At 42.4% G+C, this 17,735-nt stretch overlaps 1 protein-coding gene across 1 annotated transcript in view; it reads right to left on the reverse strand.

Annotated features, from left to right (window-relative positions):
* The window catches only part of LOC139466924 (protocadherin Fat 4-like), a 43,548-nt gene that overhangs the window by 13,123 nt on the left and 12,690 nt on the right, over nt 1-17,735 (reverse strand). The window contains exons 3-16 of the mRNA XM_071248648.1: nt 16,302-16,722; nt 15,711-15,904; nt 14,361-14,603; nt 13,379-13,629; nt 10,484-10,670; nt 9,107-9,524; nt 7,995-8,188; nt 7,274-7,504; nt 5,780-6,027; nt 5,109-5,295; nt 3,800-4,214; nt 2,745-2,938; nt 1,638-1,874; nt 746-990 (exon numbers count right to left, since the gene is read on the reverse strand). Of these exons, the coding sequence (XP_071104749.1) occupies nt 746-990; nt 1,638-1,874; nt 2,745-2,938; nt 3,800-4,214; nt 5,109-5,295; nt 5,780-6,027; nt 7,274-7,504; nt 7,995-8,188; nt 9,107-9,524; nt 10,484-10,670; nt 13,379-13,629; nt 14,361-14,603; nt 15,711-15,904; nt 16,302-16,722 (3,665 nt within the window). The remainder of the gene's footprint in view (nt 1-745; nt 991-1,637; nt 1,875-2,744; nt 2,939-3,799; nt 4,215-5,108; nt 5,296-5,779; nt 6,028-7,273; nt 7,505-7,994; nt 8,189-9,106; nt 9,525-10,483; nt 10,671-13,378; nt 13,630-14,360; nt 14,604-15,710; nt 15,905-16,301; nt 16,723-17,735) is intronic.

Below are 17,735 nucleotides of genomic sequence, written 5' to 3' on the forward strand. Positions count from 1 at the left end.
CAGCAATATCATGACGAGGGACACGATGGATGGGCTTCACACATCGTACTCATTTCGGGAATCGAACCCGGACCTTCGGCGTGACAAGTGAACGCTTTATCCACGTAGCTACACTGAACGCCCCTTGAGCAATGCAGTAACCGTGTGGTCATATACGTAGGGTGCCTACTATAAGAGACATTCTGCGTTCTCAGGGCCACGGACTTGAATCCTTGATGGTCATTTCAGCTTTATCATTAATCCCCATAATAAACAAACAAGTAATAATTCTCTTGCTATCAAACAAAATTGTTAGACAATTTAGACATTTTAGACACAGATTCAATCGTTACACAATAATTATCAACTATGTTCGGATTTATTCAGTTGAAATTTTAAAATATTCTCTGAAGCGTCTGACAATGGATGCTGATGACGATACCTCGTCTACATATATATATAATTTATATACTGTGGGTATCCAGGTACTAGCATCTGCTCAAATGCCGTTATATTTGTTCCCCGACCAGTGGATCCGCTTGCATTCCCGTTTTATCATTCTCAACTCCCTGGAGAGTATACACGGACTCGTATACATGGTGTGGTCGAATACTGGATCTGAACCAAAGGATCCTGGCAGCAAAGATCAAAATTCTCCAGAGCGACTTGCTGGACAACCTGTTCCTCAAACAATAGTTTAGAGGAACAAAAAATAATAGGTATATTTTTTTTAAATTCTAGTTTACGATATGCCGGGCCACAATACCTTGACCGTGACGATAGACGTCGAGGTGAGACGTGGTTCACCAGCGGGGTTGTCGACGGCCACAATTTTGACGTTGTACACGAAGTTCCAGTCACCAATGCCCTCGTAGTCTATGGGGTCTCCCCCTGTCATAAGTTGGGTTCCAGAGATCTGGAACTGGTTGGTCGCTGTCCCCAGATCTAGTACCACAACCTCATATTCCCCACTGTCCAGGTCGGTGCAGGCAATGTCGGCGATGACGATACCTGCAAGTAGCAATGAATCCACTCCAGTAGGGATGTCTTCGGTTTGATAATCACCTTAATCAATATTTTTTTTAAATAACATTAAAGTGTCATAACGTTTCTACGTATATGATTCGCGAGGATGTGAACGTGAAATTGTAGTAATTTTACTACATATATTTTACGAATAGTATCACAAAAAATACGTCGTAAATAGATATTATCATTATGTTAGACTTAAAGCGACACTAACACATTGTTTACATAACGTTGCGATAAAGTTACAAAACATATACCAAAACATAAACCTATCTCTCGATAAGGATCACAATGTTTGTCTTGTGATACTATAGTCACATAATACTTACTTAAACCCTCACGTGGGTACACAGTGTGAACATCCTTTCCGGTGTCCCCCGTCATGATATTACTGGAATATTGCTAAAAGCGACGTAAAATAATACTCACTAATTCGCTCGATAAAACAAGCCGCAATGGTATCGATGTAGAATTCTTGTCTCTTGTTTCAATGTGGCTAACGACGCATCCGGGACAGTTTTCATAACCATCCTAAACATTCGTAATTCATTTGAGGGGCCATGAGATACCGCGCACTATAACCGAGTTAGCGCTATATTCAAGGGTGCAATAGCGAGAGAACACTGTACCTTCATCCGAATTCTCCGTGATGTTCACCTGCCCTGTGACGTCACACACAGGTGCGTTGTCGTTCATGTCGACGACGGTGAGGTTCCAGCTGACAGAGGTCTGAAGGCCGGCGGAGTCGGTGACGGTTAGAAGTAGGTCATCGATGAAGGACACATCCCCAGGGCTATCACGGTCAATTCGTTTAGCAATGGTCAGTTCTCCGGACGATTCCAAATTAAAATTATCCGCACCGGATCCTGCATGCAATAACATAATGGTCATTATTTTTTTATTTTTTTGTTGATGTTGATGATGATGATGATGATGATGATGATGATGATGATGATAATGTACAATAAACATTTCCATAATCATAAAAAAAATTTCTACTCGAAGAAAATCCGTTGTGCTATTCCAACTTTATCATAACCATGTGTTTATTAGTCACAATGATCAAGTCAAATATTTTCCGAATGAAATAGATCAAGGGGGAATAACACTATGAACGAAGTGGATATATGCCGAACTGTGGTATTCTTTCCGAATCGGACCAATGTGTGCATGCATACGACGTATACCTACGTACCATAAAATATAAGACCCGTTAAGATTCCGGGACAGAATAGGTCTTCAGCAACCCATGCTTGCCGTAAACGGTGACTATGCTTGTCGTAAGAGGCGACTAACGGGATCGGGTGGTCAGGCTTGCTGACTTGGTTGATACATGTCATCCATCCCAATTGCGTGGGTCGATGCTCATAATGTCAACCACTGGATTGTCTTGTACAGACTCGATTACTTTACAGACCGCCGTCATATAGCTGGAATATTGCTGAGTGCGGCGTTAAACAACAAACAAACAAACAAACAAACAACGTACCATATAAATAGGTGTTGTCCAACGGTCCCTAGGGTGACGTGGGTGGCTGATCCTCTATGTTAGTGACATAAACTAACCTTGAAGGTACATCAACCCCTGCCCCCCTCGGGACCGATGGAGAACTTAAGAGTTCAAAACACCCCTAACATACAACACGAGCCTTCAAAATACCCTTTTTAGTTTTGTTACTAAATATAACCATATAAAAGTAAATAAACATCAGTCTGTCATGCAATTCGATACATACCTGACAACGTATATGTGACAGTGTCGTTCACATCCGGGTCACTGACAGAGAAGAACCATCCAACTCCAATTCCTATAGGCTGTTCTTCAATCAGAGTCAGGGGAGGTAATAAAGTTACTTCCGGTGCCTCGTCCACGACGTTCAAGACATGGATGGTGAGAGAGATGTTGCTTACGTGAGTTCCGTCCGAGGCACTTCGGGAGAATATAAAAAGATTATTTTAAATCTTTGTCTCAATCCTTATTATGAAGGCAATTATGAGGTTCATTTTTTGTGTTTGCAGGCAACAGAAACTTAAATGAAAGTGAATCAGTTTCGGACAAAGGCATTTTTTTTATTATCAAGGTTCATGCAAAATTTTATGAATGAAGAAATAATTAAAATACAAGAATAAATACAAGTATTTTTTCCCACGTAGTCTGTTAACCAGTCTGTTATACTAAATCTATATGTTTCAGTTAGCCAAAACGCAGGAACACAACGCTTGTGTTCTTTATTTTACCTGCTCTGAATGGCGGTGCTACCAGTAGAACAGGTCCCGTGAACCCTTTTCGAGAACATATTGTCATCACTAACTTTCAGTGATCATATATTCAGTTCATCTATGTTTCATCACTATTTCGCCTTTTACGCCTGACCCGTGAAGATTCCGGGGTCTTCAGCAACCAATGCTCGTCGTAAAAGGCGACTAACGGGATCGGGTGGTCAGGCTCGCTGACTTGGTTGATGCTTGACATCGATCCCAATTGTGTGGATCGATGCTCATGATATTAATCACTGGATTGTCTAGTCCAGACTCGATTATTTACAGACCGCCGTCATATAGCTGGAATATTGCTGAGTGCAGCGTTAAACAACACACCAACCAACCAACCTTTTACGCCTAATGGAATCTGTTTCGACAGGTAATCCAGGCCATTATCTGGCGTTGCCGTTTTGAATTTAATCAAGCGTTTATGTCTGCTTTGAAGTAGATGAGTGAGGCCTTACATCAAGATGCTGAAACCCCAACAGGAGATGGAGCGGCTGAACACACTGTTTTGTTATTTCCTTACCTTACTGTTAGAGTGTGACACTGTCTGGACTCAAAGTCTACTTGATGTTGGAGGGTGATACTGGTTCCGACAATCTGGAACGCATCACTGCCAGACAGCGCCAAGGTCACTGCATCCCCATCATGGTCGGCAACTTGAAGGTCCAGGATCACAACATCAATGTCCAGATTTTCCTTGACCTCCACCTCGGACGGCGCATCTGTGAAGTGGGGCGGGTTGTCGTTCACGTTGTACAAAAGAATAACTTGAATTCCTTCTGTAGATTTCTGCACGGCTCCATCATCTGTAGCCTGGACTACGAGGGACACGGACTCAAAGCCACCTGTTGATTGGTCGAAGTCAAGTTTCCCGGATGTTCGAAGTATGCCTTGGTTTTTGTCCAGAGTGAAGAGGTTGCTTCTGTCAATGCTGTTTTCTGTCAAGCGGGGGTTTTGTTTATTAAAGTATATCATGACGATTATGTATGTATCATCATTAGTTAAATGCATTAAAATCACATATTTCACCCTTCTCTCCGTCACGATATGACAAAACCCTCCAGGAGGTGACGTGATGGTAAGAGGTGATGCCTCGGGAGACAAAGATCTGATATTGATGAAAATGTGTTTGTTTGTTGTTTAATGCCGCACTCAGCAATATTCCAGCTATATGGCGGTGGTCTGTAAATAATCAGTCTGGACCAGACAATCCAGTGACTGACATCATGAGCATCGATCCACGCAATTGGGAAAGGATGACATGCATCAACCAAGTCAGCAAGCCTGACCACCCGATCCCGTTAGACGCCGCTTACGACGAGCATAGTCGCCTCTTGCGGCAAGAATGGGTTGCTGAAGACCTATTCTATCCCGGGTATTCAGGGGTAACATGAATGGGCGTTGCCACAATAGGTAAACTATTATGTAGTTTCAGTACGGATCTTTTTAAGTTAGACAGTTGTTATTCTCAACTGATCGTTTGACCGACCATTTGGAATTTTGTAGGGGGCCTTGGATTTTGCCTGTAGTTCAGATATTTGTTCAGATACAGCTTCAAAACCAGATACTTTTTTTTATATTTAAAACTATGAGCTATAATTTTTTTAAAGAAAAAACACAGTTTGCAACAATGTAATTGTTGTGATAGGCAATATATTTTCTTCAACAGTTTGAAGTATAATTAAAGGGAATTTTCGGTGACAATTTCTGTCTTATTTTATAAAATCACAAAATCACATATCAAATATCAAATGGTCAGCCCCCAGTGCCTATAACACAGACTGATCCGGAAACAAGAAAAGAATTATGGTCCCCCATGTACATCGACCTACCATCCGTAGCCGAAATGATGTCATATGTGACGTCACCATCAATCCCAGCATCCTGATCTCTCGCGTCGAAGGTGATGACGACATATCCGGTTGCAATGTTCTCGTCGACATGTATTTGTGGGAAACCCCCATCCACGTCCAGCACGGGGTACTCCCACGCAGGCTCAAACTCGTTCTGGGGTTGAACCTGTGTGGATGGAGAAAAGATTTTATAAGTCACTTTGTCACTCTAAAATTGCAATTTTCATCGTTCGTGAAAACGTTCATTTTCCGAGGCAAGGGAGTTAACTGACTATAAAAGTCAAGTTTCCTCCCTTACCGAACTGGGCTGGACAGGCTACCATGACAAACAATCGGCCTTACATTCTAAACACCCACGTCGACTCTCGTGACAGTCATGGGGATTTTAAACCTAAATATATATTTGTAACAACAGCTTTATTTCATTATTTCTAAATACTAGTCTAGACTGAGGCACTGTACAATTTTAAGCAACGTTGAAATCATTCACACACTGAGAGGGTCTATTTCAAATTGTAGCAACGTTTCGATCGCGTCCTCTCTTTTTTCAAATTGGACATTGTTGATTCTCCCCGAGAAGAAAACACCCAACGGGAAAAATAATCGGGCAAAACAGAAATGGATCGCCGATATCGATCAGCGCCACCTACATGAACGATCACAACGGTCGACCCAGTCAGACTACCGCCGTCAGTGGGCTTATCCACAGCCTGTACAGACAAGATGTAGGTGTAGTTGTTCACTGAGGCGGTCTCATAGTCCATCATCGAGCTGTCGCATTTCAGAACGAGGCCATCCAACCAGAACTCGCCGCCATCGTTACCGGAAGTTATAGTGACGTCAAAGGCGGCGTTGTATGCTTCGTCTTGATCAGTAACAACTAACGTCATCAGATCCACTTTGAAGGAAATATGTTAATTATATCAATAATATGTAAAACTGAAATAGTTAACATGTCATTACATAAAATGTGTTTATTTACAAATATTCACATATATGCTTCTTTATGACATGTTGTTTGTGGTGAGGTCACATTGAGTTTAACGTCGCGTTCAAGATTATTGTACTTATATAGCGACGTGTATGCATGTGTGTGTGTGTGTGGGGGGGGGGGGGGGGGTGCGTGCGTGCGTGCGTGCATGTGTGCGTGCGTGTGTGTGTGTGTAGCTGCTTGTCCTAGTCCGGACTACTGCCAATTTTATAGTGCTAGCCCACTGAGATACCACAGCGCAGTTTAACATGACTACCCCACTTAGACACAGTATACTGACTCCGAGCCGACCAGTCCTTGTTTTAGCCCCTTAATGCCGAGCGCCAGACAGGGTAACAACAGGTACCATCTTTTAACATATTTTGGTATGCCGGGAATCGAACCAGCAAACTTTCGCTTTCCGGGCAGACGCTCTACCACTAGACCACGGTGGCGGTCTTACGACAGAGAGTGGTGGATGCAGTAACTGACCAAACTCTATGTATGTCAGGGGCAGTGGGGTAGACAAGTGGATTCGCTTGTCACGCCGAAGATCTGGTTAAGATTCCTGGTTACAATGTGTAAAGCCCATTTCTGGTGTCCGTCATTTCAGGAATCTTGTTGAAGGCCTCATAAAACCATATTCGCTACACTGAGTTATGTCAGCCCTGCACAGTCTTAATAGTACTTCTTGTTTACGCCCCTGGGATAGGGTGCCTGAGCGCCTGTAAAGATCTGGGTTAGCATTGGTCTTTAGCAAACCATGAAGTGGGTTGTTTCCCTTATCCGTGACAGGATCATCTGGTTGTGGAATCAAATCCCATATATAATATTCATACTGTAAATATATAGTTAAATCATCAATACTTTAAAAATGTACACCCTTATTTACATTTTTATCATCCCCTTGTCGACCCGTGAAGATCCGGGGTGGAATAGGTCTGCAGCAACCATGCTTGCCGTAAAAGGCGACTATGTTTGTCGTAAGAGGCGACTAACGGGATCGGGTTAGACTTGGTTGGTGCATGTCATCGTATCCCAATTACGTGGATCGATGCTCATGATGTCATTCACTGGATTGTCTGGTGTAGACTCGATTAATAACAGACCGCCGTCACAGAGCTGGAATATTGCTGAGTGCGGCATTAAACAACCAAAAAACAAACAAACAAACCATCGCCTTGTCCCTCCGTAGTGTACACAACGTGGATGTTAGCATTAAACGACGGCGCCATGTCGTTAACGTCGGCAAGAGTGAAGAACATGTCCGCTTCGGTAAAAAGGCCAGATGAATCCTCTACTTGAAGAGTAAGGTCGATGTTGGCCTTTACCTCTCTATCTAGTCGCATAGAAACGGTCAATTCTCCGGTGTCAGGGTTGATATTGAAATACTCTTTATCAGTTCCTGTAGGTATTCAAACATTCTTCATTTAGAACGACTTTTATAAAAGTCTTTTCATACAAACAACAGTGTATTTAACATTTTGATGATCACTGGATAAACAGGTAACTCAGTGGGTCGGGATTAGTGGAGGAAATAGCATCGGGAAACAATTACGTTTTAATCATCTTTTAGTGAACATTGTACGTCCGTTTCAGTGACTTTGGTGCGCTGTCATTCGTAAACATCACATGCAAAAGGTAAATAAAAAATTAATTGCCCTGAGTGAGTCATATGTTAGTTAGGGCCATACTATTTTTCTACTAAAAAAAGTAGTTCACGATAGCTACTGAATGGTTTTGACTTTTGACAAATGTACAAATATTCAAGATGGCCGACACGTTTCCTAAACATGTATTTGGACTGTGGAATCTTTTGGTTCTAAAACAGTGTGCTAGGACTCATATACATAATTATGACTTGACACACTAACTCACTCTTCACGGGGGCTTACCACTTAGAGAATACAGAAGGTTGTCTGTGACATCCTTGTCTGTGACGTCAAACGTCCAACTGACGTCAGTCCCGATAGGCATCTCCTCCAGCAGGGTGACTGGGTTGCTGACTGTTATGACTGGTTTTTCGTCAATGACGTCTGTCACTTTTACAAGGAGAAGGTTCGTCGTCGTATACAGGCCATCCGATGCTCTGAAATACAACGTTGGTATTCATGCGAAGCTAGAAATTAACGCTTGTTATTGTATTATTGCGCTGAACTGTGTCTGATTTCGTATCCTTCTCTACATTTTTTGTGTTACTGATAAAGTAGGCAGTCTGTGAAGTCATTATTGTTGACTTTTTTTATGAGAATTGACTGCAATACATTTTTTGCGTTTGAAAATGCATAAACGTGAAAACTGATGTGCACACTTCGTTCAAATCCGCTACGAGGATTTACACACTGTGCACAACGGTATTAACGTCGACGTCTATATCTCCTTAACGCAAAACTGTATTGAAATCAATTCTTTTCGGGCCCTTGCGCACTTTTAACGATTGTTTTCTTGCAACAAACTATTTATATTTTAACCAAACCCCGTATACGCCATAACACCAAACGTTCCATTACAACATCTTCCCTGAAAGTGGTTCGATCCCCGGTCCCGTCATTCCAAAACACGTTAAATTAAGGCACTTGTTGTTACCCTGCCTGGCGCTTGGCATTTAGGGATAAACACGGACTGGTCAGTATACTGTGTCCGTGTTAAATAAGGCATCATGCAAGAGATGAAGCTGAATTTTCGGTTCGACATTATTTGCATATCTTATTGAAAACGTTTAGAGATGAATTGATACGATTGAAATATCTGTACTCGCCCGGTAGGACGAGTGTTTTTTTATTTATTTCTCGCCCTGCACATGCTGCCACTCGTCAGGACGAGTGGATTTTTTCAGCCCTGAGCATGGTATGTCAGTGGGCTAGCAGTATGAAACCGACGTTAGTCCGGACTAGCACAAGCAGCCATGCACGCACGTATGCGCTATATATGTGACAGAATCTTGAACGCGACGTTAAACCGGAACGTCACCTGAATCTAAGTATACAACAGACCTCAAGTTACTCACTCGACTAACAACGAGTACCAGCTCACTGTTTCATAATCCAGTGCTATACGAGTCACTAAAGAATTTCCTTGAACATCAAAGACGTCTGTGTCGCCTCCCTTGATAGAGTACGTGACGACATCGCCGTCGACGTCAGCGGCAGTAAACGTGTATATCGCTGTGTCCACAGCCGTTGATTCGGGAACTTCAATCTGATATTCCGACATGGTAAACTCTGGGGCGTTGTCGTTGACGTTGTCGAGGATGATCTTGAGCGTTACTGACGTCTCCTTGTAGGGGTCGCCCCTGTCTCTGGCTGTGAGGGTCAGGTCGTAGTACATCTCTCCCGTAGTGACGTCACGGTCCAGATAGCCGGCAGTGCGGAGCGTTCCGCTGACTGGGTTCAGAGTGAACAGTCCTTCCGCTGATTCTCCAGTATCTGAAACAAACAAACATAAACGCTAAAATACTGAAAGGGACGTTCTCTGACATCACACCCTTTTGTTTATTTTTCTTTGTTTCTTGAACATCACACTCAGCAATATTCCAGCTATAGGACGGCGGTCGGTAAATATTCGAATCTGCCAGAGTTTGACATCATGAGCATTGATCTACGCAATTGGGATACAGTTACATGCATTAAAAAAGTTAGCGACCCCAATCACCCGATCCCTTAGTCGCCTCTTACACGGCATGGGTTAGTGACAACATAATACTCTAAACCGGTGTCTTTTACAAACCTTGACTATTAGCCACTATTCAATGAAAATAATGCGTTGAGGCAGTATATTTCCGTTATACTCCATTGGGGGGCACGGGTGGCCCAGTCGTCTAAGGCGCCTCGATTCGCTGTGCAGAGTTGCCTCCCTTGGGCACGCCAGAAACCTATGATTGTGGGTTCGAATCCCGGTTCGCCCCGATTATGTTTCTAGGTTTGTCAGCACCATACCCGTGCTCGCGGGTTTTATCGAAGTGGTAAACGTCTGAGACCTGCATCACTTCGGGCTTTCCTCCTACATTAGGCTGACACGCCGTGATATAACTGGAATACTGTTAAAAGCGGCGTTAAACCAAACTCACTCACTCACTATACTCCATTGCGTCAACATGATGAAAAACCAAATTATGCAGGTCGTAGAATTTAACATTTGGTTAAACCAAGTCCTGGTCATGCTGGTGTTGACATTCATATCATAGTCAGGACGATTCTGGGGTTCGAACCTAAGATCTTTAGATTTAGCCATCGCCAGCGGGTGCACACTGCAAACTTCTAATAGCGGCGCCTTTGACATTTTGACCACTCGTGACGCATGAGAGAACTAGAAATGTTTTAAATCAGAAAGATGTAAAGCTGAAACAAATCAGTTACTCAGCTGATCCCTTTCTATAAAACGTTACTTGTGATGGCGGACGTGACGATGTAGGTGACGTCACCGTCGGCTCCCTGGTCGGAATCTGTCGCCTCCAGCGTGAGGAGGTCGGACCCTACGGTGGCGTTCTCCAGCATGGTGAGGTCAGGAAGGGCAGAACCAGTCAAAGACAAGGACGTTGCCCAGTCTGGGGCAAACTCATTCACTGGCAATACCTGAAAGAGAGAGCATATCTTCTGGAGTTGGCGTCATGGAACTTGACCATTAACTCCTGATGCATGACTGTCTTTACACGAATATGTCCTGTTTGTACATATAAGTAATCATTTTCTATTCAGGGGGCCGGGGAGTTTAGTTAGAGACACAATATATACTTGCTTCCGGTCACTGCTACAAGCATCTTCCCAGGCAAGGGGGGCAACTGACTATAAAAGTCCAGTTTCCACCCTTGCCGAACTAGGCTGGTATTATGGAGTTATAATTTCGGCTGGATTAACGAGTTATTAACGAGTTATGCATGGTCCAATCAAACTCGCGTAACGAAACCGACATTTCGGTTGTTTGCAGGATTTGCAAAGCATGTGTACTGTCAACATGCCGCCAACAGAAGTTTTCAAAAGCTTTTCATGTTTTTAATCAATTTGATGCACTTTGCGAAGAAAGACCCGTTTTGTTACATTATCGATCTTGATTATCGATCAGGTCGTCTTCACTGGCGCCGCACGCACGCACGCACGCACGCACGCACGCACGCACGCACGCACGCACGCACACACACACACACACACACACTGGGCCTTTCTTTAAATGATTATGTCCTTATTTTTACTCAAAAACCCGTCTTTGCATAACGGTATGTTCTTCAACAACCCCCTATGACTACCAGTTGTCAGACTTTCATTTTTGTGGAAGTCTCGGTGGCTGATTGGGTTAGATCGCTGACTTTGTGCTGGCAATTATGTGCCTCACTCTGACAGTATGGGTTCGAATCCCGGAGATGCTCAACTCAAAAACAAAAGTACGAGAATTTGAACTTTACTCAGAAAGTGTTATAACATTTGTTACATGTGAAAACAAAACCAATTTAGATATATATTTAAGCAAGTCTAGCCAGCAAAATCAGCATCAGGAAGAAAATATATTTAATTTTAGATGGGAAAAATGTGTGGCGTAATAAAAAATTCAATAGACTGTATATTAGTGTGGTAATAACGATACAGCATTATAATGTAAGTCTCATTAAAATCAGCTCTTATTTTCCGCTACTGCTAAACAAAGGTCGGAGGACATTCCATTACGGATCACATGAGAACGATCTCTTATCCGACCAATCAGAGCGTCGCTTACCAGATGGAAAGTGACTGTCAGAATGTGTTTTCTAATCACGCAACCTCGGAAAGGTTAACACGGGGTATTCCGAACGACAGTTACGGCTGTGCGACTGGTTCTGTCAATATCATCGTCCATCTCTCGCTTTAAACGGACGAGACTTCCCATAGACCGTGGGACGTTGTGCCATACAATAATGGCCATCTGTTAGACAGTCCAGAATTTTCAAATTTTCAAATTTTGAATCGATATTATATTTTATCATATAATGGGTAGGTTTCTCGGCAGGATAAAGCCAACGGATAAAAACGATATCCGTTGGGGCCATATGCGGATAGGGATGCAAATATAAAAGGTCAAGTAGGACTACTTTCACTGTTTATAAACAAACATGGCGTCGCCATCGTCATTCGGCGATGGAGTCAGAATTAACCATCGTGAATCTGGATAAACAACAGGGATAATTTCTATCATTATCAAACGAACAGTCTAATATACTGAAAATCAGTGTCTAACTGTGACGTAGCTAAGGCATTTTATAAGTTTTTGCAACTTTCGAGATATAAATTTCGAAACAATTTTGCGAGGGCACGAGGCCTAGCCAAGCGCAATATCTGTAGCCATATCTGTGCTTGTAGACATCTGTGGCTTGAAACCTTCTCCACAAATCAAAATGGTCGGATTCGGCCGAAATATGTTTGAACTGTACCTTGTTTCGATTTGTCGCTGTGTGTACATCTGACTACACTTCTTAACCTTATGAAAGGACAGACCGACTGTCAACAACGTCTGACCGTGGCCGTGACGTCTCATAGACTAGGGTTAGAGTAGCTTCCCTTTGACAAAGGACAGTTACTCTAGCGGACAGACCGATGGATTGCCGCGAAAGGCAATTAAAAACAACTGTTGTTTTGCGTATAAGTTGCTTCGCCACTGTATAAGAAACAGATTTCAGTTGGAACTATATTGGCTACTGTCACAGTCCGACTGACACATCACTTACCCTGTGACGTAATAAATATTAATGCGCGCATTCTAGGAAAACTCGCAATGTTTCTGTAATGTTTGTGAGAGAGGGAAAGCGATTTTAAAGCACAGAATTAAAGAATGACATTATATGATAAAGAGGTTATCACGCTTGTGTGTTTGGGGATGGTAAATATCCTGTATTAGGAATAAACACTATGTATTTTGCTCGCCTAATACAGGATATGTACCATCCCAAACACACTCGCGTGATAACCTCTATAAAACGTACCCTGTAATGAAAGTGGCCAGTTTGAAACTAGTGCCGTAAGCTACTTTATGATTGGCTAATGTTGACTTCTTGTTAGTTAATTTTCAAATTTTGAATCGACATTATTGTAAAACGTTCCCTGTAATGAAAATGGCCAGTTTCAAACTAGTGCCGTAAAGCTACTTTATGATTGGCTAATGTTGACTTCTTGTTAGTCATTTCATGGGTCGGTCAAAGTTCGAGAAAGGTCATTCTCAAGTGACCCGTAAAGGGATGTGGCGAGAACTAAGATCTGATTTTAATTAGATTGGTATAACGTCAAATGTGTAGAAGAAACAAACTGTTGTCACTCCTCACCGTCACGGCCACCATAGTGACTCCTGTTTTGGGCGATTCCTTGTCCGGCAAGTCCGTCGCTTCCACTGTCAGGAGGAACATGTACTGGGTGTCCGCTAGAGACTCATAGTCAAGGTTGTCAAGGGAAGATAACTGTGTACCGCTCAGTTCGAACCTGGGAGTCACCGGGTCATCGCCGGCTGCGATCTGCATGCTGATGTCGCCATTTGTTCCCGAGTCGGCGTCAGTGGCGACTAGATCCACTAACACCTCTGATGTAAATGTGAAAAAAAATCATACTTTGAACGCCGTTGTTTCAATGGATCCTTTCAGAAAACAGAACTTTATGATCGAAAAAATATTCCAATGACACTATTGTCTCGAAACTCGGTTAATTCGACATGTATTTGATTATCCTCATGATATCGAGTTACCGAGGTTCTGCTGCATTGTCTTTCACTTTAGAATTACTGACTTCAGACGTTTATTTGGAAATGGTAATTAAAGGAAGACATCGAGTGATGATCAAAGGCTGGAAGACCTAAAGTAACACGTGATCTAAAAAAGAATGGAATGCCTTTCAGCACATGTCACCAGTGTTACAAGTTATATCAGAATAATCAGTCGCGATTATCTGCCGAAACAGATTCCAATAGCGGTGAGAATTATATGAATGGATCACAAAGTCAGGGATGACACCAGGTGTTCGCGAAAAGGATAAGCATATCCTGCTCTACCTGCAGCACCTGTCAGTCACACAATTTGCAGAAAAAAGTAAGTGGCTTTTTCCAAACGCCTCACAACAGTAGTCCTGCCTCGTAAGCCTCGCTTTGGAATAAAGAAACGCGTTCTGTCTTGTATAGTTGGATTCGTATTGCCATAACGGCGGTAGGACCATATCGATCATGGCCTAGACGAGTCATTCATTGAGAGTGTCACAGGAAACGAGGTACAACGACATACAGAAACATTTGTATTTGCTTTCTACATACATACATCGTACCTTTTGGAGAACCCTCCGAAACGCTCACTTTATAAACAGATTCTGCGAAGACAGGCGTTGCATCATTTATGTCGACTATTACAACACTGAGGTCAGCGGTTGCTTGGAGACCGCCAGTGTCCGTTACAGTCAAGATCAGATGGTCAAGGACGTTTGTGCCTGACATAGATTCAAGGTCCATTCTCTCAGCAATCGATACTTGACCTGAGTCTGCATCGATGTTGAAGAAATGACTGTCATCACCTGTAATACGCAACGAGGGGAATTACTTGCAGAAGTAGCATTTGAACACGTCTTATCATAACAGAGCACACATTGGAGACCACATTGTCAAGTTTTGTTTTTTGGGTCGTGCTTCTTCAACGATTTTAGCTCTACGGGGAGCATGGTTGGTCTTCTAAGGCGTCGCAATTCCCTGTGCAGAGTTGAGTTCCTTTGGCGTGCCAGAAACCTATGATCGTGGGTTCGAATCCCTGATTGTTTCTGGGGTTGTCTGTGCTCGCTGGTTTCATCCAAGAGGCAAACCCTGCATCAGCTTGGGCTTTCCTCCCACATCTTCTAAGGTGCCACATTTCGCAAAGTTGCGTTCCTCTAGCATGCCAGGAACCTATGATCGTGGGTTCGAATCTCGCCCTGATTGTTTCTGGGTTTGTCGGTGCTCGTTGGTTTCACCCACATCAAGCTAACACACCGGGATGTTACTGAAATACTGTTCAAAGCGGCGTTTATTCAAACTCACCCACTCTAAGTCCTACGATTGACATTACAAAAACAGAAAACAAAAAAAGCGGCGTTGACCCAAACCGACTCACTCTTAGCCCCGCGGTTGCTATTAGTCGCCTTCAAGAATCTGAGTGAATGAATTCGTAAAGATACGATCGCTTTATGCAGATAGGCCAATGGCATGACTTCTGTAGCGAGCGTTATACTCATTGACAGGGATAGATTTATCGGCGTAAATACCAAAGCCACGTTTAATACTTGAGTACTATGAAGTACTGTTTTGTAAGTGCCACTATTTGTTGTAATCATCAGTTGTTTGATTAAAAACATTAAACATACTGAGCCCACATACTGGGAGTACTCAGAAATTTGCAATGTTTTAGATTATTATAGTTTGTGATAGCGGGAGACTAAGTCATTTCAAAGGGACGTTAATCCTGATTCCGAAGACAGCTTAGATTGGAGCATGACTCAGCCATACTAAAATGAATGATCTTTTGTGTATTGAAAACAGACGTTCGAATAAATACAAAATGTACATTCACTCTTTCAATCACTTGTCCTAACGTATCCATAAATGAATAGAGTTAATGCAGCAAGGTCAAAGGGTCATTAGAGGTCATTTACCTGTCAAAGTAAAGGTGTGAGAATCACCACGGTCAAGGTCGGTCAAGAGGAACAAACCACCAACTTTTGTACCAACTGGGAGTTCTTCCGTGACGTCAACTGGGGTCAAGGTTACGATTGATGGCGTCTCGTCTATGACGTCAGTTACCTTGATAACCAATGTCCGGTTGATTTTATTGGTACCATCTGATATTCTACAAATGAGAGATAAAAAGGTAAATTATTGAAAGGATATTCTAACCAAATACTAGTACGTGATTATATGAGTTATCATATATATATAACAATCATTTTATAATTAAATTTGTTCACATTTTAAATAGTTTGTCAAATACTAAGGTGGCAATAATAGTACCGTCATCCATATCTCAAATACGTCAAATGGTGCCGTAATATACCTTAGCTGGTGTACGATTTATTTCTTGTGTAGATCAGGTGGGCAAATGAGATGTTTAAGTATTTTAACAAAACAATTCAATCCCAGAATATAATCCAACATACACCCCCACTGACTCCATTTCCAGAATATTAAATGGTCGGACTCTCTCTGAAATGTCTGAAACAATATTCAAAGATTTGCATCATGCGTACCCAACAACTATGGTATGGCACTGTGAAGTTTCAAAATCTAACGGTTGTTCCAGAATGACGTTATTTCCGCTGATGATAAACAGCGTTTTATCTCCGTCCTCGATGCTTGCCACAACATCATCCCCGTCGTTGTCCTCCGTAGTCAACGTCAGAAGAGCATGACCAATATCCGTGGTCTCGACTACATCAGTGGAGGCCGGGAAATTTAGGAATTGTGGTGCGTTGTCGTTTTCGTTCTCTACTGTAATGAGGAAATCTCTGTTCGTGCTCATGGGTGTGGCGCCGGCATCTGTTGCCTTGACAACGATGTTGTAAGAGTCAGTACCACCCGTGGCTGTGTCCGCATCCAGAAAGTCGTTCAATCGAAGCTCACCAGACACGGAATTGATGAGGAACTTATCAAGAGCCGAGTCTCCCATTGCTGTGTAAAAAACATGATTCAGTTGATACATGGTAGTGTATTTCATTCTTGAACAATGATAGTTACTGTATTATATTGTTTCTGTTGTGATTCGGTAGAAGCTCATTGCATTGTATTTGGACAGTGAATAGTTGTCAGGATTCAAGAAGTATTTAAGGTAAGCAGTCGTCAGGAAGTTACTATATTTAGATGCTTAAGTGGTGTGGTAACTTTTGGAAACCGCGAGACTCGTCCAGCATTGTATAGAACCTTACAGCACTGTCTAGAAAGTTCGGGAAGCTAGACAGACGGTATATAAGGGGACAAGAGCACGCCTCTCGCATCCCTCACGCATTTTCCTCGCTTTGGAACCAGCTTTCATTTGAGGATCGCCCATCATCCCAAATTCCCTGCCTAGTCCATCTCGGAAGCTTGACCACTGTTATTATCACAGACTTTTGCGATCACCACAGTATTTTTGTATTTGATATTGAACACTGCCATCATAATATTTATTGAAATTGAATATTGTACTACCACTCTATTCTTTACAGTCATTGTAATTGCTAACCAGTAATTTGTATTGATTTGCAAACTTGAAGAATTTTTGTAATACATTTCGTGACTGTATACTATTTGTTTGTTTCACACTAAGTTCCTTTACGTAGAGATTTCTGGGTTAATGTACAGTTTCAATTTGGGAATCGACTCGTAACACGGTAAGTTCAAAATGTCAACGCCAAAATAATCTCGAATAATCTCGCGTAGTCTCGATGACCTGCAGAAGCAGATTCTATTGGGCGTCAAAGGCAAAATTGACTGAAACTCATTGGTGACACCAAATTTCACAAAAAGCTAGTCCCTGTCTGTTGCGATACTCCTGTCATACGACGACGTCATGTAAACAATCCAGTCTGGACCAGACAATCCAGTGATCAGTATCATGAGCATTAACCAACGTCCACAAGACATGTATTTCAATAACAGTGTGTCTGACTCCCCCTACATTTAAAATAAAAAATAAAAAATAACAG

This window comes from Haliotis cracherodii, unplaced genomic scaffold, assembly GCF_022045235.1.
Source record: "Haliotis cracherodii isolate W230 unplaced genomic scaffold, xgHalCrac1.p SCAF_19, whole genome shotgun sequence".
Classification (NCBI taxonomy): Eukaryota; Metazoa; Mollusca; class Gastropoda; order Lepetellida; family Haliotidae; genus Haliotis; species Haliotis cracherodii.